Source organism: Artemia franciscana, chromosome 2, assembly GCF_032884065.1.
Source record: "Artemia franciscana chromosome 2, ASM3288406v1, whole genome shotgun sequence".
In the NCBI taxonomy this organism is placed as follows: domain Eukaryota; kingdom Metazoa; phylum Arthropoda; class Branchiopoda; order Anostraca; family Artemiidae; genus Artemia; species Artemia franciscana.
The window spans coordinates 2,005,908-2,030,233 of NC_088864.1; the positions used below are offsets into that span (position 1 = coordinate 2,005,908).

Sequence of the window (24,326 nt, forward strand, 5' to 3'; positions counted from 1 at the left end):
TTATTGGTTTCATTTTTTATTAAGTCTAATCTCCGTTTCTTTTAGCTTTAATATCTTGCTTTTTATATCTGTTTTTTATAACTATAATCGGGGTACAAGGGGGACAACTTCCTAGTAGTCGTAATAATGTATTAGTAGTAGTAATATCAGTAATAACAGCAGTATTAGTAGCAGTAGTAGCATGTACATTTTGCATTTTGGTCAGTTGAACATCCCCCTTACGATGCCCCGGAAGTTTCGTAAACAATGGACAAATTGCCTAACTTACCGCCCTTGCCCTGATATTTGTGGGGAGTGTTGACATCCCTGAAGACATAATTACTAGACCTTTCAACTATGCTGAATCAAGAGTCTATCTCAAATTTTTCATAGGATGTGTTTAGGGAAATGAAGTGCGTCCAAAAGGGAAGGACTGGTTGCCCTTCAATCACTTTCTACTCTTAAAAAGGGCACTAGAGCTTTCACTTTCCAATCTAATGAGCTCCTTTAGAAGTTTCCAGAGCAACTCCTTCTATACGAAGTGTCTTGGTCAGAAAAAAACAAACGATACATTTTGCCCAATTCTCTCTTTACTTAGGCAGCGCATTAAACTCTTATCTGGGGTATCATTAACTTTACTTGTCTTCTGAATTTATTCTGAGAGTGAGGCTCTAATGATAATTAAGGGGCGGGTCCTTCGTTTCCTACCTCGCCTACAGTATCTGTGATTTTCTAGTTTCCCAGTTTTTCAAAAGAAATTTCCAAATATATCAGTTTTAAGAATTATAACTATTTTTCTTGCATTCTCTCCTTTGTACAAGGGTAAGGGGGCTGGGAGTTCTGGTAAAAATAAAAACTGGACGTTTCAACCCAATAATAGTTCAAGGGCCAGTTGGTCATTCTATCTCCCTTATAAAGTCATCTAGTGTTTCCTTAAAGTTTTGGCATTTTCAACCTGTGCTTATACTGCTATTATCTTCTATTGCCATTGTTTTTCTTTAGCGTTGTCTTTTTTCGACTACATTGGTTCTTGATTGATTATTTCCGAGATTGTTTCCCAATCTCAGAGTTCATTGATAAATCCTAGGCTATCTCTCAACAAGAGGAAGTAATAATTTCAACTTAATTGCTTCATATATTGATTTTCCAAGGTAGAAAATGAATTGCAAAACACTTGGGACATGAACTATCATTGCGAATAGAGGGCAATAAAAGAGAGTAAGCATAAAAGGCCAATAAAAGGGATTGTTTTCTGATTTCTACGATATTTTATAAGTTGCTGTAACCGTTTTATTGCTTTCTGTCGTAATTGAATTGCACTGTCAGAGCTTGACAGATAGTTTGGTAGTTCCATTTCTTTCTATTATCCATTCCATGAAGTTGAATTGTTAAGTGATTCTGAAGTGGCTGATCTTCTGACTTACGGAAATAGAAAGATGTTTCTATTTCTATTTTCGATGTTTCTGTTTCTATTTCTACGATATTTTATAAGTTGCTGTAACCGTTTTATTGCTTTCTGTCGTAATTGAATTGCACTGTCAGAGCTTGACAGATAGTTTGGTAGTTCCATTTCTTTCTATTATCCATTCCATGAAGTTGAATTGTTAAGTGATTCTGAAGTGGCTGATCTTTTGACTTACAGAAATAGAAAGATGTGTCAAACTGTTCATGATAATGAGGCCTAAATAGAGAGTAACTGTGAGTTGACTAACCCTTGCCGAAAAAGTCTGCAGCCCTCCTCTACTGTACATTTGAATATTATGAAATTTGTTTCCAGAAATCAAAAGGTGAACGGAACTTTTCGTGGAAACGTTACATGGAAACGTTCTTGAGATTCCAATATATTCTTCAGTTCTGTGCCTGCAGATATAGCTACCATGCCGTCGATGATATAATTGGGTAATGAACCTACTTATTCAATTTATGTCGAAAATTAACTGTTTTTAATTGAATACAGGAAGAAAACGCTAACCAACAAAAGCAAAAGACCTTTATATCTTCAGAAAAAATAGTAAAATTCGAAATGCTAAACTTTTTAATGATTTTCTATTTTTCTGTTTAGTAATCTTGTGAAATACTTCTGCTGGTCGTGAAGAAATCAGATATAAGACATAAAAATGGCTATAATTGACATGTTTTATTAGAATATCATCTTTATTTTAATGGACCATTCAATTTTGTTCTTGTCTATAGTTTGACAATATTATTTTTTGAAGGTAAAAGTTTGGGCGAACACCCCTCTTAGCCTCCCAGACCCTTCTTCCCTACATGAAACCTTTTTTGTTTCACTAAAATTTATGTTAATTTTCTTGCAGGCTTTTATGATGGTGTTATGCTTGTCGGACCTCACAAAGGCAAGAAGATTAGCGACATTAAGAAGCTTGTTCAGAAAGAGTTGACAGACGTAAACCAAGCATGTATTTATATGGAGCCTGAGAAACAAGTTATTTCGAGGTACTTTTTGGGGTTTCTTTGGTAGCACATATGATTTTGAGTTTTTGAGGATTTTCAAGTTTTCTTCTTTTTGGAGTTAATAAATCCAAGCTAAGGGAATATTTGTATGGAGTCTGAGAAAAGCTCTTGATTATTTTTTTCATTTGTGTTTTGTTATCAGCAGTTTTTTTGGCTTCGTTTATGTTACTTCCAAACGTCAGTATTTTCTTTTATAGCATGTATTTTTATATTTATATATTTTTTAATGAGGACTGAAAATATCTTAGTAGAGGTCTTTGCCAAAATATTTGCTTTATTACATCTTTTCACTGGGTAAAAAATATAGTCATTTGTTTTGTCTTTCTGATTCCTTCCTTTTTATTCGTTCTGGTTTTTTTTTTATGCTTAATTTACAGCCAGTGTGGTTTTAGAACCTAATTACCAGTAACACTTAACAGTCTGTTTCCATAATATCATAATTATACCCCAAAAATTTACCCTCGTTTGGATTGTGTTGAGGATCTGAATGAAATAGCGGATTTTACTATTCCTGCGTCACGAAAACTAGAACTTTACTTAGATTTACCTAGATGAAACTTGGTGGGTAGAATAAGCAAATGTCGTCGATAAGGGATTGACGTAACCGGACTGGATCGGCTCACTTTGGAGGAGTTAGGGGGATCCAGTGCTTTGGCGAGTTTGGTGCTTCTGGACGTGTTAGGACGATGAAAATTGGTTGGCGTATCAGGGACCTGCACAAATTGACTTGATAAAGTCGTTTTCCCGGATTCGACCATCTGGGATGCTGAAGGGAGAGGAAAATTTAGAAAAAATGAGGTATTTTTAACTTATGATGGGTGGTCAGAGCTCTTATTTTACATCCCAACCGGCATTAAGCCTCTGATTTTCCTTTTAAATCAATCTATTGCTTCTTAGAATATTGCTAGAGCTCATGCCATATGAGCTCTTGGCTCTTCGGACCTCGTCACAAGTGCCGTATGAGCTCTTAGCTCTTGTTTCGTTTGTGTTTTATTATCAGCGTTTTTTTGGTTTCGCTAATGTTACTTCCAAACGTTAGCATTTTCTTTTATAGTATGTATTTTATATTTATATATTTTTATTTAGGACTGAAAATATCTTACCAGAGGTCTTTGCCAAAATAATTGCTTTATTTCGTCTATTCACTGGATAAAAAATATAGTCATTTGTTTTGTCTTTCTGATTCCTTCATTTTTTTTTCAATTTTTCTCGTGCATAATTTAGAGCCAATGTGGTCTTAGAACCTAATTACCAGTAACGCTTAACAGTCTATTTCCATAATATCATAATTTTACTCCAAAAATTTACCCTCGTTTGGATTGTGTTGAGGATCTGAATAAAATAGCGGATTTTACTATTCCTGTGTCATGGAAATTAGAACTTTACTTAGATTTACTTAGATGAAACTTTACTTGGAGGTCTGGGAAATAATATCCAGGGAGAGGGGAATTTCTGGAATGACTGGAAAAACAATTTGAACTAGTTTTTTTTTCAAATAAAAGTATGCCAAGGAGAATTTTTAGGCTGAATCTTCTGCAAGAAATATTACGGGGGGGGGGGGGTATTTTGCATGGGAAAAGCTTTCCACGGAAGAGTTTCCAGTGAAGGGAGGGAATTTTTCATGGAGGGTTAGCCAGATTTACTGGCATTAATTGAAAAACACAGAAATTAAAAAAAAAAGGTTTTTTGTGGTACTTTTATTCATGTACCTCCTACTGCTCTACATTACTTAGATTTACAAAATTAGTTCATTTTCTAGTTAGATTTTTGTGTTTTCCTTTTCCCCCTTTACTTAATAAGGGAAAATTTGAGTCTCAAGTGTTGGAATGGATTACTGCATGCTTGTAGCAATCTCAAAAAGAGGTATCCAAGTTTTTCTTCCTTGGTTTTATTCGTACGTCCCTTGTACTCTAGTTTCTGCTTTGTATTTGCCGCTTCAACTAACTGTTGTGACGTCAAATGTATATGTTGTGACCTCTCGAGTCGATACAGAGAGCTCATTTTATGATTGATAAGACATATGGATAAGGCGTTAACTTGTTCTTTCCCCCAAAAAGTGGAAAACCGAATTAATCAATTGTGCATTTTAAAGGCTACCTAAAAATAAATCTTGTCAATCATTTCCTAGACCACATTGCCTTTCCATTTACAAATGGAAGACAAAATAAAATATAGTAAAATTGGTTAGAAGGTAGTTAGAAGATTCAAAGGGTGGTTATAACTCTACTATGAATGCATTTTCTTCCCCTACACCTGAATGGTATTGCTAGTTCGATTTCACCCTATGTGGAATGGCGAACGTCAAATAGGTACTCTGGAAAAGAGTATATTCTTTATGTTCATAGTGTCATTGATACCTCTCGTAAGCTAGAGAGGGCTATACTACCCTACTTAAGACACCTTCCGCACTTATTTACATAAATATCTGCATATTATCCATTTAAAGGATAATTTGTCCGGTTTGTCCAGTTTGGCATCCTGGCATTTCCTGTGATGAATCAGAAAAAATTGAATCCATTCAAAAACGAGCCCTTAGAATAATTTTTAAAGAAGATAAGGTGCCATACTCGCTCCTTCTAAGAAAAGGCCAAGCTGGAAACTCTTGAGCACAAGAGAGGAACGTTGTGCCTCTGTTTTGCAAAAAAATGCAATAATAAACCTTCGTACGGAAAACATTTTCCTCAAAAGACACTCCTCACCCAGACACCACCTGTCACGTACTGTTTCTGAACCCGTTCCTATCTTGTCCCCCATCCGATACTTTACCTCAGGTATGAAAAAAACCTTTGTCCCCTTCATTACTGATAAAATAAACCGCTAGTTTTCCTTTTTTTTTTCTTTGGGACTGGTGATACACAAGTTTTGTGTTCGTTTGATTCTTTTGTTCCAACCTCTTTGTTTATGTGTTCTCTTTTAAACCTTTTCAACGCTAATTTTATCTTACTCTTTTTTCGTTTTGTTTTAGTTTTTACCTTTTTAATTTTCTGACAGTTTGCCTTTTTTTTCTTTTTTTTCTTTTTTTTTGACTAATGAATGGCTTTGGTTTTGTTGTTTTTGGCATTGTTTGGACTGTTTTTTAGTTGTTGTGATATTATATGATTTTTTTTTTTGGTTTTATGACTCTGAAATGCAAATTCGGTCCTTCGGGGCTTGTGATAGACATTTCTTGAAATTAAATATCTTGTCCTCTTATCTTCTTCCTATGAAATCTCCTGTACTTGGGACGAGAACTTATCAATTTTTGGGTTTCAGACCCTTCCTCCTTGGAAGTTATCTGTATTTCCCTAAAGGTTTGGGTTACCTGTGCTTATGTAATATCCAGTGAATAATTTGTGTGCCCAACATTTGACTCAGGTGCTCTTTTACAGATCTGGTGATGAATGCGTTGTTGCTCTTTGTGATCAGTGGTATTTGAAATACGGGGAATCGGACTGGAAAGCTGTAACAAAACAAGCATTGGATAGGGTAGATACCTTCCATGAGGAAGTGAAGAAAAATTTCCTCTCAACAATGGACTGGCTACGAGAACATGCATGCTCAAGGACATATGGACTTGGTAAGGCTGTAAAGAATAAATAAAAATTGCGTCAAATATGTCAGTAGCTTCATAATGAGCTGTTCTTAACTCTCTTGTAAAGAGCCTCGGTGTAAGAACTGACACTTAATTTCAGTGTCTGTTAGGATGGAACGATAAGTCACTAAGACACTTAATGTGTACTAAGTGTTACTTAATAAAGTGTTACTTAAGTGTTACTTAATGTGTTACTAAGTCACTTAATGTTTACTTAACTTAACAACTACTGAGACACAACATTATGACTTAACGAATTTCGCCTAAACTTAGTTTTTCTCTCTCTATTTTTGCTGTTGTACATGCATTCTATATTTTGAACTTAGATCGTTTTGCTTTGTCTTTTTGCATCAAATTTGCATGGGCTCCTCGATGGCCTACGATTAACCAGACTGAAAACACTCAAGATTCTGAGTTAAAGGAGGTGCATAATCTTTACCCTTGTGCTAAATTGACGATGAAGGGGGTGGTTTGGATGTGTCATATATATATATATATATATATATATATATATATATATATATATATATATATATATATATATATATATATATATATATATATATATATATATATATATCAATTCCAAATGTGCTCGTCTAATCATAAATATCTAAATTTCTAAACTTTGAAATAAACGGAGGATCTAGTATAACTATTGCAAGGTGTCATTTAGCTCAGAAAGTAACGAAAGTTTAAGTGCAGCTTTGTTTCAGTGAAGTAACAGGGAGGCTTGTGGGTTTGATCCATTACCGTTGTGCAGGAAAAAAACACTTAATTTTAGAAAGCTAAAACTCATGGTATGAAAAATAATTGTTGATAGAGACGTTGGGAGTGACATTGTCATAATCTTTTGTTTTGAAATAATTACTGTTATGCAAGGGAAAATCAATACATTTCTAAAAGCTAAAATCTATAAAGTCAAAGCTTCTAAATCTTTTATTCTAAAATTATTGTTGGATTTTGAAAATCCAAAACCAATGCTATGAGAGAAATTTGACACTCCAGTTGGGAATTAGATCATTTCTAAATCTTTTATTTCAAAACAATTAATAGTATGCAACGGAAAAACAATAAATCTTAAAAGTGATGGAATGAAACGGAAAATGTTGAGAAGCTAAATGCTTGATAATCTAGTTGGGAATACACTATTAGTTCCCTTACAGCATGGTTTCTGGGTAGACAACATATATTGGAATAAATGAAAAGATAGGAATTCTTTAAGGATTGTTTTGGGAGGGGTTTAAGCGACTATACAATAATAAGTACGGAAAATGTGATTCAACCCCATTTATTAGAACTAAAATGGGATGAAAAATCGACTGAATAAGAGGTGCGATACAGAGTAAGGGCAAAAGGCGGCCGGAAATTATGTTCTTCGAAGGTCCTTCTGGGGCCAAACAAGAAGTGAAACCTCCTCGAGTGGGTTAAATAACTACCCTAAAGGTCCTCAATCGACAAAGCTATGGGGCTACCCCAAAGACCCGAGACTTTTGATTCCGTCTTGACTCACCATGTCTATGGCAATCCAAACCATTTATTGGACAGCACCTCCATTATTGCCCCCCATTAAAGGTCTCATGCAAGTTTTCAGGGAGGCAATTGAGGTAAAAAAGCAAATTCACCGAAAGGTAGCTCTCAATAGAGAAAGAGCAGAAACCTATTTTAGCCCCATTTATAATGAATAATTCTGATAATATAAATCAACAAAATCATATTTTGCAACCTAAATTAATCTGTAATTATATTTTACATGGGAAGGTATTGGCTTTTGAAAATGCTCTGCATAAATCTAGAAATTGAATTACCATTCAGTAGTGTATCTTTATTCAGTTACCCTTTCACCGTTACCTTGAGAGAGTCTTCATATTTTAGTTTTTGTGTTTGTTTTAGGTTTTTTTTTATATTATCATTATAGATTCTTATCAGTATATTTTTTTTTTTTAATATTGTGCACTAATGATGGTCAAACCGAGGTCTTGACCAAAATATTTGCATTGTATCTACGTTTTTCACTGGCTTGTATTATCCTCCTTTCTCTTTTCTTTACGTTTTCTTTTTCCTTTTGCCTCCGAGTGTGGTAAGAAAAGACCGTAATAAAATAGTTTTTGGAAAGAATGATTTCGTGGGAGGAAGTAAAGAGTGAAGCTCGGAAGAGACAGGGCCGGAGTTTGAGCGTGCGCAAAAAAGAGCTGTTTTATTGTCTTAAAAAAAAATCATTGAAGTAAAAAAAAACCTTTCAACCGAACTTGTTCCCAAATCTTCATGAAATATTCTTAACCCTGTAAATAACCCTATTAAGTTCCAAGCCAATCTGATAAATGAATTGATTTTCTATGTGTCATGTATCAACGAAACAAAATTTTTCTGTTAAAATGTTTTATCCGTATTGAATTTTCTTTGATTCAGTCTACATACACTGAAAGCTTGAAACCAACCGGAGGAAAGCCTTTTTTATCCCCATTGGGCCGTAAGAAATTGACATAGCTCATTTTTTTTTGAAAATTAGCTTTAGACAAAATAAATAAGTTGGGTCAACTTTGGGCATGATGAACCGATACTTTCTATTTTGTTCTAGAGCATTTGTCTTTCAGGTCTGTCTGACCCTATCTAGCTGGCCTGTAAGTTTACAGCCGATCAGAGAACAAATTTTTAACCCAGACAAAGCTGGTTTCAATTTTTATGGGTCTATGTTGCCCATAAACTTAGGGATATGATTTTCAAGCTTATAAGAAATTAATAATATGGACGTGTTTCTTGGCTCCTGTTTTTTTAGTTTTGAGCTTGGATGATAAAAAGACATTTGCAATCCAGTAATTCCTTTTGGTGCGGGTTGATTGAACATATTCTGGGTCTTCGCCGACCGATTATTATTTTTTGCCCTTTTTCCTGTGAACTGAATTTGTTCTCCAAGCTTTTTTTTTTATTTTGGGATCCAATTGAGCTTGGAACTTTCATACATATGTTTCAAGGTATTCAAGATTCTGGCCCTTTTGGGCCCTATTTTCAGGTGAAACAAATTTATTTTCAATTTTATTTATTCATTAGAATCTCTGGGTACAAAAACTAGGCGGCATAAGTTTATATCTGATGAAAAAGTAAAGTCATTTCAACGTAAAGTTTTCCTCCTGTTTCCTCCTTGACAGCGCCCATGACTATGAGAGAAATATCTAATTAATACTTTTCATTATGTAGTTCCCTACAATTAAAACAGACAATATATCCTAGGATACTACTGCTACTACTACTACTACTACTACTACTACTACTACTACTACTACTACTACTACTACTACTACTACTACTACTACTACTACTACTACTACTACTACTACTACTACTACTACTACTACTAATACTACTACTACTACTACTACTACTACTACTACTAATACCTCACTGCAGCACCAAGCCGCCTGAGGCCAACACAGCTACGCAAGCTCCTCCTCCAACCTAATCTATTTAAAGTCTCCCTCTTTACACCCTCCCGGGAAGTTCCCATTTCCTTTAAATCTTTATTTATGACTTCCTCCCAACCCAGACAAGGACGACCTGCTTTCCGTGTAGCCCCAGACGGTTGGCCAAAAAGGACAATCTTCTGTAATCTGTCATCCCTCATCCGTAGAACGTGGCCTAGCCATCTCAACCTTTCTTTCATAATAGCCCCAGAAAGCGGGATGGAACCACGTTTTTCGTATAGCCTACTGTTTGAAATACGGTCAGTCAGCCGGGTACCCAGAACAATCCGTAGGCAATTTCTCTGGAAAACATCTAGTAAATTTTCATCTGCTTTTCGGAGCGCCCATGCTTCAGAACCATATTTGACCACTGTCATCACTGTAGCTTCCAATATTCTAATCTTGGTTTGCAGACTTATCTTTCTATTCTTCAAAACTTTTTTAACTGTGAAAAAACACCATGAGCCTTAGCTATTCTACTTTTAATGGATATGATTTAATGGATTATGGATTTTAATGGATATGTATTTAATAATATAAAAAACTTAACACCAGTGACGATGAAAAGCACATGCTCTTTGTGAAATGAATACTTAATTTGTTCCGATTTTGAACTCTCATTTTGCAATGCAAGCCTCAGGCTTTTAATCAGACCTTAGAACCCCTGAAAAACCAGCTATTATGTAAATCCGCTCTTTTGAGCAATATATCAAGTTCTGATTTCGAACCCTTTTATATTGCAATAATTGCCTGAGATTTGTAATCAACAAGCCCAATGGAAGTCAACTTAGTTGTGACGTTGTGAAGTTGTGACTACCATCTTAGTGAAAGTCAAACAGCATTTAGTTTTTCTTTATATATTAACTACAGTCATACCACAATATTGATGGTTTTGTTATTACCGTTGGATCATCTAGGAGTCGAAAGTGGATCGCATAAATAAATGTTATGTGTGCTTATCAAGTCTATTAAATAAGTCCATGTGCACTAAATAAGTTCGTATGTGCACTAGATAAGTCCATATTTACTGAAACTTGCTGTATATTTTACTATTTGGTTTGTTTTGACAAACGCACCCCCACCGCTTCTCCCTTAAACATGAAGCTACCCCCACCTCCGAGATACAATTTGTCCTCTAAGACTCGAAGGGAGTTGGAGGAGGCAAAGAGTGTCTATGATAATTTATACACTAAGTTGACTAGACCTGACTTGATATTAAAAGGAATTAACTGGATTCAAGCTATACAGAGAACTAAAATAGTAGATATTTCGGACTGATATCCACAATTTATCATCAGTGTCTGATTAAAATGGAAAGAACTAAAGAGACTTTCTTGGTGACAACCATTTATACATTATAATTTATATAATTCAGCGCTTACATTAAAATATATATCTTGAAAAAACAAAGCTTAACTGATTCAGCTAGTACCAAAAAGTGCCAATTTTTGTACTTTATTTCTATATTTCCTGTCTCATTCATAGGTTTGTTAAGCAAATGACCAGGATAACTATGGTAACAGCAGATGCAAGTTTGCGTCTATAGTAGCCTTACCAACGTTTAGAAGTAACCTGTACCAGTTTTCTCACTAAATTGTATAATAAAAGATTAATTTGTACCATCTTAACACCAGGTTAAAAATTTGCCGTAACAAGAAACAATCCTCGACAAACTAAAGGTTGAAAAGATATCCGATTCAGAAAGGAGCTAGTAAAACTAAAATCTACCAAAAAATTTGATTGTACCGACAAATTTCCAAATGTACCGCATTGTCCCTGGACATCTAATTTGTACAAAAACCGTAACATTGTCCTGCATTGGCAACGGTGGTCTATAGGAACTTGTACAAAAACCCTGTCAAAATATAAATGTCACCATCTTATTGCTTTTGACAGAAGGATGTATCAAAATATACCCAGTTACCACAGATAGTGGGGTCTTGGCTTAAGACGTCGAGATTGGGAAGTCATTGACAGAATTCGAAATACCACAAGAAAAAATGAATCCCAGAAGAAAACAAGCAAAAATAGAAGCCAAAAGGAATGAAAAGAAAAGAAAGAGATTTGTTATAAACAAGCTGAGAAATCCTTAATCGCAAATTTTGGTGGCAATTGTGGACCTCATCATTGTAATATTGGCTCTTATTCTTAATACTAACTTTTGACCAGAAAGACCAATGAGTGATCACAACTACCCCAATGCCCAAAAGTCGATAGATTGCTACGCGTGCCAAGTTGGGGCGGGGCATGGGTGTTGGAGAGGCTACGGGCCCACTTCATGCACTCAGGTTATGAATATTTCAATTGCTTGGATAACTCTGATACCAAGAGGTCATAATATTTTCATCTTTCCACTAAACCGATTCTGTGAAGAATTAGTCTTTTTTTCGTAAAACGGAATCAAACAATACGTATTAATTTACGCTTGGAGGCCTGGTTTTCTGACCTTCTGGCAGTTTGATTCGTTCTCATTTCTTGAAATCTAACCCAAATGCCGCGGGACGAAGTAGGGGCTCTTGGTGTCAAATTTGACATCAAAGTTCCTTGAGGCTACCCTTTGAGGGGTCTTGGGTACAGTGGTACTCTATTTTCTATTGTTTCAGATATTATGATATATATATATATATATATATATATATATATATATATATATATATATATATATATATATATATATATATATTATATATATATATATATATATATATATATATATATATAATTGTAAATATATATATATATATATATATATATATATATATATATATATATATATATATATATATATATATATATATATATATATATATATATATATATATATATATATATATATATATATATATATATATATATATAATAAGTTTACACATGCATACCCTTATAATTCTATATACGTGTATTATTTAAAAGCCAGTGGCCAAATGCACTGCAAAAAAACACAAAAATGAACACAACAAACAATAACAGTCAACTATTTAAATTTACTGTCTTAGTGCCTCAACATCTTTCTCTATAAAACCTCCTACCACGATAATGAGGCCTCTTGAAGTAGTCTCTAAAGTACCTTGGATTAAAGGTACATCTGCCCTAAATCTGTTTAGTTTGTATTCCCCAGACTTTGGCAATTACATCGAAAATTTTTCATGTGTTAGGATGATTAAAATCAGATATTAATTTAAGCTTTTTCACTTTTGACGCAAGTCCCAAACCTGTTTTTCTGACAGGTCTTATCCTCAGGGGACCGTTAAGATAAGTTATTCATCTTGAGAATCTCTTGAACAATTTACAAGTATGCCATGTCCACATCTCTTCAATATTTGTTTCGTCGTTGTTCGGGCGGCCTCATCGCATTTCGCTTCAGTTCACTCTTCTCGAGATACATCTTGGAATTATCGGTGGACCCTGTTGGGGACCTTCCTTTTGTTTTAGTCAGTTGAGTGTGAATGAATTCCTTTTCATCCCCGAAAGAGGATCTTCAGTGTCAGACTTTAATGGATGGGGTTCGGTATTCAGAACAAATCAATTTTAGATTCTATTCGTTGTAACGAGCTGTAAACACTTGATTGGAACTCTTGGTAACTTCTGCTAATGACAAAACTCCAAAAAAGAAGCTGTGACGATGATATATATCAAAAGAATTTGGTTTTTCTGGTGACAAATATGGAAAATTCGTTAAGTTTAAAGCTTCGAGCCTAAGAAAATTTGCTGGTTTTCGAAAAAGAGAGAAAACATCCCCAAATGGACAAGTAACCGATGAAAACTACATCGTTATATTCAGTATATCTAAGATCCTATAGACGAAACTTGAAGCTTTTATCTACAGTAATGGGAAATTTTTCATTTTTCTGAGAAGGATGATTACGGATATGTGTTTTTCTTCTTGTTTTTCTCGGGTTACCCTATCTAACGTACATTGCTAGAATGCTGGGTAAACGATGGGACATACCCCACTCGTATATGGTTTATATACCCCAATCGCATAGATATTATAACCTAATCTCTATTTTTATTAAAGAAAATTCTTTTTATATTTTATTTGTATACCAACATTACTGTTTCGTATGGATGAAATTCTATGAACTGGAACACTCTTAATGTAATGCTTCTTATAAAGGATTGCAAAATTCTTATTGCAAAAATCTTATTGCAAAATTTCAAAAGAAATTTTATTTTTTATGTTTTTTTTTTTTTAGTTACATGTCAAGAGGTTCTTTTTTAAATGTGCCCATTTTACTTTGGAAATTGATACGTTTTCTAGAAAGTTATTCAGATATTTTATTTATTTTATTTTTATTTATTTTAGTTTCTTGGTGACATGCATTTGACCTTTTTCTAATTTTAGGAAGTAAGTTGCCTTGGGATGAACAGTGGTTAATTGAATCCCTCTCAGATTCAACAATCTACATGGCTTATTATACCATTGCTCATCTTATACAAGGAAATTCTTTTGATGGGAGATCGCCCAATGCACTGGACATAAGGTACTTGGTTAATTATATCTTTTTATTGCTTTATTGCTCTGACTGGTTTTAATCATTTCAATCAATTTCTGAATGAGCCAAGGGTTAAACTAGAAATAAGGATCTCGTAACCCTATACGAGATCCTTATATCCTTATACTCCTCTATCCTTGTACTTAACAATCACTTAATAATATATTCCCTTATGTTTAACAATTTTTATGCCCAATCACTTGGTAATTCAAAAATCATTTAATGAACTGAGCGTATCTGCATAGAGAGGAGATGATAAGATTGTATTTGATGCTATTTCTTTGTTGTCACTATACTTTTATACTTATTTCGTTATTTTCACTACTTTTTATATTTATTTTTTTATTTTCACTATACTTTTTATGCTTATTTCTTTATTTTCACTATGCTTTTTATACTTATTTCTTTATTTCCACTATAATTTTTGTACTCGTTTCTTTACTTTTACTATACTTTTTATAGTTATTTTTTTATTTTCACTATACTTTCGTACTTATTTCTTTATTTTCACTTTAATTTTTATGCTTATTTCTTTATTTTACTATAATTTTTATGCTTATTTCTTTATTTTCACTATAGTTTTATACTTATTTCTTCATTTTTCCTATACTTTTTATAGTCCTTTCTTAATTTTCACTATACTTTTTTACGGTTACTTTCTTTACGATTACTTTCTATACTTTCTTTACGGTTATTACTATATCTTTATTATTAACAATAATTCACTGTTAATAGTTTAGAGTTGCTGTGTAACTTTGCTTTCCTTGCTTTCCTTCGCTTTCTTCTGTTACAAGGTATCTAAATTGCTCGGTATCTAAAAGCTAATCTAAAATGCTTGGTGTCTAAACTGACCAGCTCCATTTTTTTAATTGAGTTTCGATTTTTATGAATTTATATTCACTAAGACCATCGTTGTCACTTGTAGTGCCACAAATTTGCTGTAAGTTTGGTCCCTTGACAGCCACGTACTCCAGGTGGGGGTCTTAGGACTCATCCCCTCTGAAATGTGTGTCGGTATATTGACTGGACGTGTTTCTAGAGTTTTTGCTTGTTTTTGTTTATTTACGTTACTTGGAGTCCTGATTAATTATGCTTGAAGTTTGCTTCATTAGTTTTCCTTGATTTGACCAGAGAGACTCTACATTCGCGATGGAAGACGCCTTGTTTAAGCCAGTACATGTTAAAGGGGAAAACGACATATTTTTAATATAACGATGGAAAAGTTGGAAACAAACTCTTAGCACTTCTGGGAAGTTATTACTTGTTTTAGAGAATTGCTTTTATTTTCGAAAGTGTATTAGGGGTATTGTTTTTTTTTTTATATAATTTGGAATAAAGACTTACTAGTGAAAGGCCGACAAATTTAAGTATTTTAAATTAGAGACATTAGCCATAAGGTGGTCTAAATAGAGGTTATTTTTGTAACTTTATCGAAATTTATAACTTGGTCTTAGGCTCCCACGGATGGCTTTCCGGGGTCCCAGCCAGATGAAGGGAAATTGCGAAACATAGTGTTAAATTATTAGAGCTTTGTTTGATTTAAATTCTAAAGAAAGTAGATTTGTTTACATTTGTTATTTTGTAAGTTTATGGTGTATATAGCTATAGTTGGGTGTTTTGAAAAGGGAGGAAGTTGTTATCACCAAGAGCGAACAACGTGGGATTTCAAACATTAAATAAATTTTTTAAAAGAATTGCTAATTTTCAAGTATATTGAGGTGTCTCAGTAGCTATATTCATAAATGTGAAAACATAAACAGTATTGAAATACATGTATTTACAGTAATAATAATAACAATAATTAATTGTTACCCCCTGTGCACAACAAAAATGCACGAGAGGATTATAAGAAAATGATAATAAATACGAAACGGCATAGACAAGAAAACACGCATAATTCTTGACGACTTTAACTTTCAAACACTTTTCAGCATCAAGTTCTAGTTCCGAAACTTTGTGTAAGGGTATATGACTGCCTAACTAGGCCATTCACCTCATTGACTCTACAAAAATATCTTCAGATAAAAATTAAATAACCTCCAATCAGCTACTAATGGGTTCTCCTTATGAAATTACTTAATTGTAATGATGTTGCGGGAAGTGCGGGTACTTGAGCTGCCTGTCCCTAGCAGTTAAGGCCTACTGGCCGGCCGGTACCTATACAGCCCTTCCCACTCACTTGTGCTCTCTTCTGCACATTTAATAAATATTACTGAATCAACCCTTTTTCCATTGTCTTCTTCATGCTCTAGTACATGGGTCAAACAGTATAAGATTTCACGACTAGCGACGCTAGGCACTTGATAGAAAGCAAGTCAGTGGACAATCGACAATTCTGTTGCAGCGGTCAGCAAATCTACGTGACAGTTCGTCCATTTCTTGACAAATCTCAAAAACACCGTACCGTGGTGAAATTTAACTATTGCGAGTCCAAGAAAATACTTGCAGAACCTAAAGAACAGCGACAGGATTTGCTTTTTATCAGATGCAGAGAACAATTTCGAAATAGATTTCAAAAATAACACATGCCGTGCAAAAAAACGCATTATATAGCCGGCCAAGGGTTCTCTTATCAAACTGGCCCTTTACCTTGGCGAGAAGACCATAAGATTTTCTTAGTTTCTCTTTCTCTAAAAAACAATTATAAGCTGCCTAGTGAATCTAATTGAAGTTTCAAATGAAAGGCCTAAACACCTAAGTGAACTGGAAGATCAGATTGTGGCGGGACCAACTTGGATTGTATCATGAGAGGCGATCTCCAGTCCAAAGACAAGAAACTCTGTTTTGTAAGTAGCAACTGAAAGACCGATTTCTTTCAGTCCAGAGGAAACAACATCAACAACGTTCTATATTGTCCCAAGATTGTCAGCCAAGAGAAGAATGTCATTGGCATAAGGCAAGTGACTTGCGTCTAAATATGGCTCAATTAAGTATGGTGGAATCTGTTCAGTGACTACCCTAATAGAGTTATTAAATATTGCCGTACTAAGGACAGAACCTTACTTAACCCCGTGGTGCACACGAATACGATTACTAAGAGTGCCTTGTAAACGTATCCGGATTGAGGAGTCCTAATACCACTGCCACAGGAAGGTGCGAACAAATGGATTAACTCCACTTCTAAAGAGAGACAGAATTGCTTGGGAGTGAAGAATGGGTCTTTGAAATAGGCAATGGCACAAACGTAGAGGTTACTTTTTGCCTTTTTATGCCTTTCAAGAATTGCTAGAAGAATTGCATGGGCCTTCTGCACGCCAAGACCTTCCCGAAAACCAAATAGGTTGTCGCCATGGTCACATTTCCAGCTAATGTCATTATAGATAAGCTTCTTAAGAAGCTTGCCAATCGTCGAACATACAGTAATTGGTCTATATGCGTCACAGGATTCCCGGTCTGTATTTTTCTTAGAAACACACGTTACTAGACCTCCACATAGTGCATCAGGAATATGCTGCTGGGCGATACACGCCTGAAATAAAATAGTAAGGTGCTCCGACAATTGTACTGTCCCGTATATCAGATGTTCGGGTTGCAGGCCGTCTGAACCCGATGCTTTACTTGGTTTAATACGGCGAAAATGTGCCTGAATAGATACTGGCGTGATAGTAATATAGTTTTTAGAATGATATAGTTTTTAGAATGATCTAACTTTGCAAAATGACCCAAAAGTATAAATCTAAATGTTGTATCAAGAGAAGGTGGATCGTCAGAAAATAATGAGGAAAAAGGACTATCCCAAGAGCCTAAATAAATCGGATTGTCCTTAGATGAAGAAGTCGAGGTAAGTTTTGACACGTGATGCCACAATAGCTGGGTGTTATTTTTAATCTCCCGCGAAAGACTGCAGAATTGACGCCGTTTCCTTTGCTGCACAGTATTTCTATATACACGCTTCGTATATTTGACGATTTGAAATAAACTACCTGACCTTGGATAAGCGCAGTCGGCCAAAATACGAAACAGGAGCTTCTGTTGATGTTTAGCACTCTGAAGCTCGACGTCTTCACTCCACTCTTTTTTACGTGTCCCTACTCGAACTTTGGTTAAAGGAAGAGAGACTAAAGCAGCGACCTTGATTGAATGAACTAATTCTACCAAGTAAAAATCCAAATCGCGTGTGTTCCCGTTTATAGACGTAAATAAAAGTTGAAATGAAATCCGGATTTTCGACAACATAGAATCTAATGTCCTCTGATAAAGAGAAAGATCAACACGATTCCAACAAGGTTAAAAAAAAAAAACACTTAGGCTCTTGACATGAAGAGGCAGAGAATAGGTAAGTCGTAACTGCAGACTTAAGTGATCGCTTGTTAGGATGTCGCTTGAAACGTCAACCATGATACCCTGCATCTGTTGGGCATCTGTTAGAACAAAATCCAAATTGAAAGTGAACCCTCGAGTTGTGCACATAATTCAATTCAATTCGTTTATTAACAAAAAAAAACAAAAAAAAAACAAATCACACACTATAAACTAACTACACCCTAAGAGAGCACTGCCCGTAACGGGTGACAGTATTCATTCAATCATCAAGAATAGAAATATAAGATAAGAAGAGAAAAGAAGAAGAAGGAGAAAGAAAAGAAAACAAGCTTAAATTAATAAAACAAAACATAGAGAACTATCGGTAAACGAAATTAGGATCAAATTCAATGTTTTCCATTAAGAAGCTTTTAATCTTACTTTTGAACTCTGGTAGGCTATTAGCATTTCTCAAAGTATTTGGCAAATAATTCCATATTTTCGGTCCGGTAAATCTAATTGAAAAACCAGATGACGTGATACGTCTCGTTTCTGTAACTAGTTGCGATGCATGCCGAGTATCATGTTGGTGAATTTCATCATTCCTTCGAAAAACTGACATAAACGACTCAGGTGCAGGTATTTGTGCTTACTTTTGGACATAAGTCCAAAAAACGGCTTCGATTTGGGTAGCAGAAAACCCCACTAGGAAGGGAAGAAAGTAATATTTAAGTAAGCGGTGCATTCTCATTTTTTAGATCCGTGTTAAAATTACCGCAAATAAATTTTGATTTATTTGTCGACCGAACCCTATGAATGGATTTTGAAAGCAAAGCACAGGTCGTGGCAAATTTACGATAAGAGGACTCACTTCGGTGGCTCGTTGACATATACACACACATCAAAACAAAAGAACCAAAATCAACTGAAAGACAGCAATACGTCAACTATAAAAAGAAAGTAAATACGTCAAACATGTTCGAAAACTAAAATCTATTAAAAACCGCGGCGCATATTGTTTAGTAACTATATTTCATAATTATGGTTTTTATTTCAAGGCATTGATGCCTTAAAGATCATTTTGTAAGCCCCAAAGTCGGCTGACCGTCTCTAAGACAAAGTATCCATTAGCGAATTTCCCCAGGGAACTAGCTATCATAGAAAGATATTGAAAATTTATGTTTTGACTATGAAATTTGATTGAAAAGACAGCAAAAATATATTTTTCATGTCTCGGCAAGGTTTTCGATCAGATTGGACATCCCCACAAGGAACTCCCAAAGCTGCCAAATTGCTCAAATTGTATTTTCTTTTTGTTGATTTTTTAGCATTTTCTTGTCAGGTATGCTACAAAATTTTAGGAGCTGTCCTTTTAGGAACTGTCCTTTCCTGAAGTTAAAAGTTGAAAATCCTGCTCTGTTGAATTGAGAAAACACAATTCACACTTTCTAATGATATAGAATCATTAAAACTGAATATTTCTATCTCCGGCACAAACCGGGATGAAGTTAAATAATTGTTCTAAGATTTCTGGGAAAGTAGGTGTCGGCTTTTTGTTCTATATTGTTTATTTGGATCTCTTATGTAAGCTCTACATGCCATGGGAAGACCATCCTATCACTTCTAAACAGTTTTGTCAAACGAACAGAAAAAAAATATTATGGATGTGATGGGGTGATCCCTTATAATACCGAACCCCCTTAAATATCTATTAAATTGCAGGTTTCACAAATTCCCGACACAAGCATAAAATTACTTGTGTACATTCTTCTGATGATATTTTCTCGAAAAAAAAAGATTCGAAGATTTTAAACAAAACAAATAGTCAGTGTCTAGTGACATTTTGCAAATAGTTATATTGGATATGTCCCTAACAAATTATTTCTCGGGCGATCCAGATCACCTGTGTTGACGTCGATCCCTATTGAGCTGCTATTTGTTCGCCATGGCAACACTGAGCCCGGGATTCTGATTGGAGATACATTTTGGCGTTTTAACATCTGTTTATTCGGAATAAAAACCATCAGTGCCCCTGAACATTGCCGTTTTAACCCACAGAACAAGAAAAAAGGCTATAAGTTAAAACTTAGATTTCAATTAAAGGTCTAAGTTCCCCTTTACTGGATTTATTAATTTAAAAACAAAGTTTCTCTAAGGGGAGGAAAAAGCGAAATTGAAACTTAAAACGAACAAAAATTATTACGTCACAGCCTATCTAACATATATCGATAAAAATAGTGTAAAAAAACCCACTGTTGATATTTCTCTATGTTCGTAGGAGTTTAGAAAACTAGCGCTTCATTGAAAACACAAAACAGTATAGGAATTTTGGTACAACATAAGTAAACCATTTAAGGACACTTTTAACAGTATAAAAATAAAGCGTTTTAGGATTGTTGCATATTTTTTTTTTCGTTTAATTTGGCATCACTTCTGCACAATGAGCTCAGTCCAATGATTGACTTCGTTTTGGATCTGGAAAGGACCCTGTGATTATTTTGTAGACAAGTTCAAAGGGAACCTATCTTGATAGTATTAGGAATACAGACTCGCTTCAGAATTTTTATCATAACTTAAAATTCTCCGTTGTATAGAGAGGAACAACTGGATTTCCACACTTCATATTATGGTTTATTTGTTCTTCATTTCGACCAGTGCTAGATGAGACCAAGATGTTACCTGATAAAATCAATCCGTTATCTTTGTATGGTGTTTAATGATACTGCACTAGCTAAGATAATATTTATTTTTATGCCTAACGCAATATGGATCAATTTTGCTGATTTACGGCTGCATACTCATTTTTGACTCGTAAATCAATATTTTTGTTTTTTTATACTTAGCTTTTGTTTTTCAAACAGTTCGTGGTAACGAACTGTAAGTAAGGAGCGACCCGGCTCAATATTAACCGAAACTGTTAAAAACGGAATTTTGATACCAATAGAAATATCAAAAGAATTGAATTTTTATGCTAACTTAAAATATATAAAGTTTAGTTTTACCCATCAAAGGTTACGATCCTGAGAAAATTCGCCTGATTTTCCAAAAAAAAGAAAGAACCCCTCAAAAGTCAAAGAATTTTACTGAAAATCATACCATCAGATTCAGAGTATTAAAGAATCCTGCTGTAGAGGTTTCAAGCTCCCATCTGCAAAAGTATGGAATTTTGAAATGTTTGCCAGGAAAGATCATGGAAGCGTGAATATTTGTTTTTTGTTTTCCCCACAGGTGATTATATCGACCTGATTATATCGAGGGGTCATTGCAGCGAAAATGAACAGATCTAGTGCTCTTTTTAAGTGACCAAAAAATTGTAGGGCAATTAGGCCCCCTCCCACGCCAATTTTTTCTCAGAATTGTCCGATCAAAATTTGGAAATAGATGTTTTCTTCAGCATAGTTGAAAGACCTAATGACTGTGCGTTTGAAGATAGACCCCACAATCTTTGGGGAAAGGTCTTTAAGTTTTAAAATTTGGGAAGTATACATACATTTTCGGGTGGGGAGGAGAGGAAAATTTTTTGCTGGGGAATTTTGCATAGGGAAGATTTTCCATGGAAAGGGAAGATTCCAGGGGGTGAAATTTTCTGGAGAAATTTTACACTGGGGAATTTACCAGAATTCCTATACGAAATTCATTTATATGTCTTGCTTTCTCATTACCTATTCAATTTTGCTTGTGGAGATGCTAAGGGTAATTGTCTGGGGTAATTTTCGCCACGCTTGAAGTGTCAAGAGGATATTTCTATGGGGAGGGGGATTTTTTCGTGGAGGTGCAGCCAGATATCCTGGCGTTATTTAAAAACGATTAGAAATTAAATACAAAAAAACAAGTTTTTCAACTGAAAGTAAGGAGCAACATTAAAACTTAAAACGAACAGAAATTATTACGCATATCAAAGGGGTTGCACCCTCCTGAACACCTCGCTCTTTACGCAAAAGTTAAAATTTTGTCCCAATAAGTAGCCTTTTTTAAAGTGTCGAAAAGTTTTAACGTGTTTCGCAATAAACTTTTACTTTTAAGATAAACCGAAATAATAGCTACCATCAGTGTCAGTGTCTGAGTTTTACTAGGCAGTTTTTTTTTCAAAACGTGTTTTGTGTAAAGGCGTTTTTTCAAAACGTCTTCTATACAAAGGTGGATCTAGAGCAAATTTTTTTTGGGGGGAGGGGGATAATACGACAAGGGTGCCAATAATTGGAACGCTTATTTAAAAAAAATGGATTGAAGGCATCAGCAAAAATCTTGCGGGGTCCGGGTTTCCCCCAGCCTACTTCCCCTGGAACCTCTTACACATTGCCTGGAATTAGCATGGTTTTCAACAATGCTAATTCCAACGGTGCACTTTTAATTTGATCTGATGCCATTTTTAAGGGCTTTTTTCTAAGTGACCTTAAATTTGTTTTTACAATAACCCTTACTTTTAATATTTATCGAAATAATAATTACCGCTCCTGAATAAGTGTCAGATGGCAAGCCGTCCCTGTGGAAAATTCTTCCCTTTCAAAATTCCACCCTAAAATCTTAAAAAAAAGCCCACCTCAGAGTTGATCAAATTTTGGAAAACCATGATCGAAAAAAATACCCGGACTGATATGTTCGATTCCGATACGTGGGATATTGGGCTGTGGTTCGCTCTTTACTATGTTGCAGCAACCATGATGAACCTTAATTCCGGGTTTGCATCCCAACTGGGGTATTTTTGAAGGCCGCACTGCCTTTTCGTTTACTGCAGTCAAATAAAGAAAATTTCATTTTTCTCAATAACAATGACCTTTGTTTCTCTGATAAAAACTTTCACCTAAGATCAAGTCAATGGTCCAGAAACAAGAGAATCTAAAAGATTTGCATCTGTAACTACTTCAGAGAAATTCAGAGCGTTAAACAATATGTAATAAATTTTTGTTTTGCATAAATATCGATGTTACGTTATGTCATTTTAGTTTCTGCTGATAACGGCCGCTGTATATTTGACCGAAATATCCAGATTTATTTTGTTGTGATTCACTGTCTAATAGAAGAATTGTCCCTGTTGAACTGTTGTTTATACAGTATACCAATATTTTCTGCCTTTTAACAGTTATTATTTAAGGTTTACTGGACCCCCTTAAGTTTGGTTAATAACACTGCGTTTGTAATCTTCAAACAGCAAATTTTTGCAAGGCTATTACGATTGTAGGAAATTCTAGTGTTTCAGTAAGTGTCAGTACGGTAATCTCTAGTATTTAGAAAATAAATTAAGTTTTTTTTTACTAATAAGTGCTGAATATTAAAAATCAGGCCATGGTTAAAGTGAATTGGGCTCGCTCTAAGTAAAAGTAAAGAGCGAATTGGGCTCTATGTATTTTTTTTCACCAAGCCATTTCTTATAGAAGGTGTTGTTGTAGAAACGTCGGAGAGGGCACATTCGTTGAAAGCTCTAGTGCCATCTTTAAGAGTCAAAAATGGCTGGAGGGTAACCAGCCCCTTCCCATACCCTTTTTGATGCCATGCCCCCTAAGACATCCCATCAAAATTTTGAGACTGGGATTTTTTCAGCATAGTTTAAAAGTCAAATAAAAGTCAAAAAGTAAAAATAAAAGTTTAAAAGACAAACAGTCAAATAAGTGGAAATTTCTTCAAATTCTATAATCTCAAGTTTCGACATAGTATCAATGTATACGAGTATTGATGTAAAAGCCGCAGAAATTCTTCTTGAAAGAAACACATTAAGAGATTTGGACTTAATTAATGGTGAAACAGTTTTGGAAGTCGGTGTAATTATGATTTTAGTTAGGTTGTGCAACTTGTTCTTTTATTTTTTTTTTTCAATTCAGAGGTTTTTTTCGAACAAGCAAATGGTTTTCCCATTGGGGCCCCTTTAAGTCCTTTATTAGCAAATTGTTTTGTAGAAAATATTGAAACAATAGCGTTAGATTCATATTTTTTAAAACACAAATTTTGGGGGAGATATATGGATGACATAATTTCAGTATGGAATTATGGGGAGGAGGAATTAAGAGGTTTTTTAGAAATCTTAATTCTTGGGGAGGTGATATAAAATTTACAATAGAATTATAAGAGGATAAGAAACTTCCATTTCTGGATGTTCTACTTTTAAAAAATGAA

The 24,326-nt window shown here is 34.6% G+C and overlaps 1 protein-coding gene across 4 annotated transcripts in view; it reads left to right on the top strand.

Moving 5' to 3' along the window:
- Nucleotides 1-24,326, top strand: part of LOC136035803 (leucine--tRNA ligase, cytoplasmic-like) — a 217,657-nt gene that overhangs the window by 76,102 nt on the left and 117,229 nt on the right. For all 4 annotated transcript variants that reach the window (XM_065717779.1, XM_065717775.1, XM_065717786.1 and 1 more), the window contains exons 9-11: nt 2,295-2,433; nt 5,820-6,007; nt 13,826-13,964. In XM_065717779.1, the coding sequence (XP_065573851.1) occupies nt 2,295-2,433; nt 5,820-6,007; nt 13,826-13,964 (466 nt within the window). The remainder of the gene's footprint in view (nt 1-2,294; nt 2,434-5,819; nt 6,008-13,825; nt 13,965-24,326) is intronic.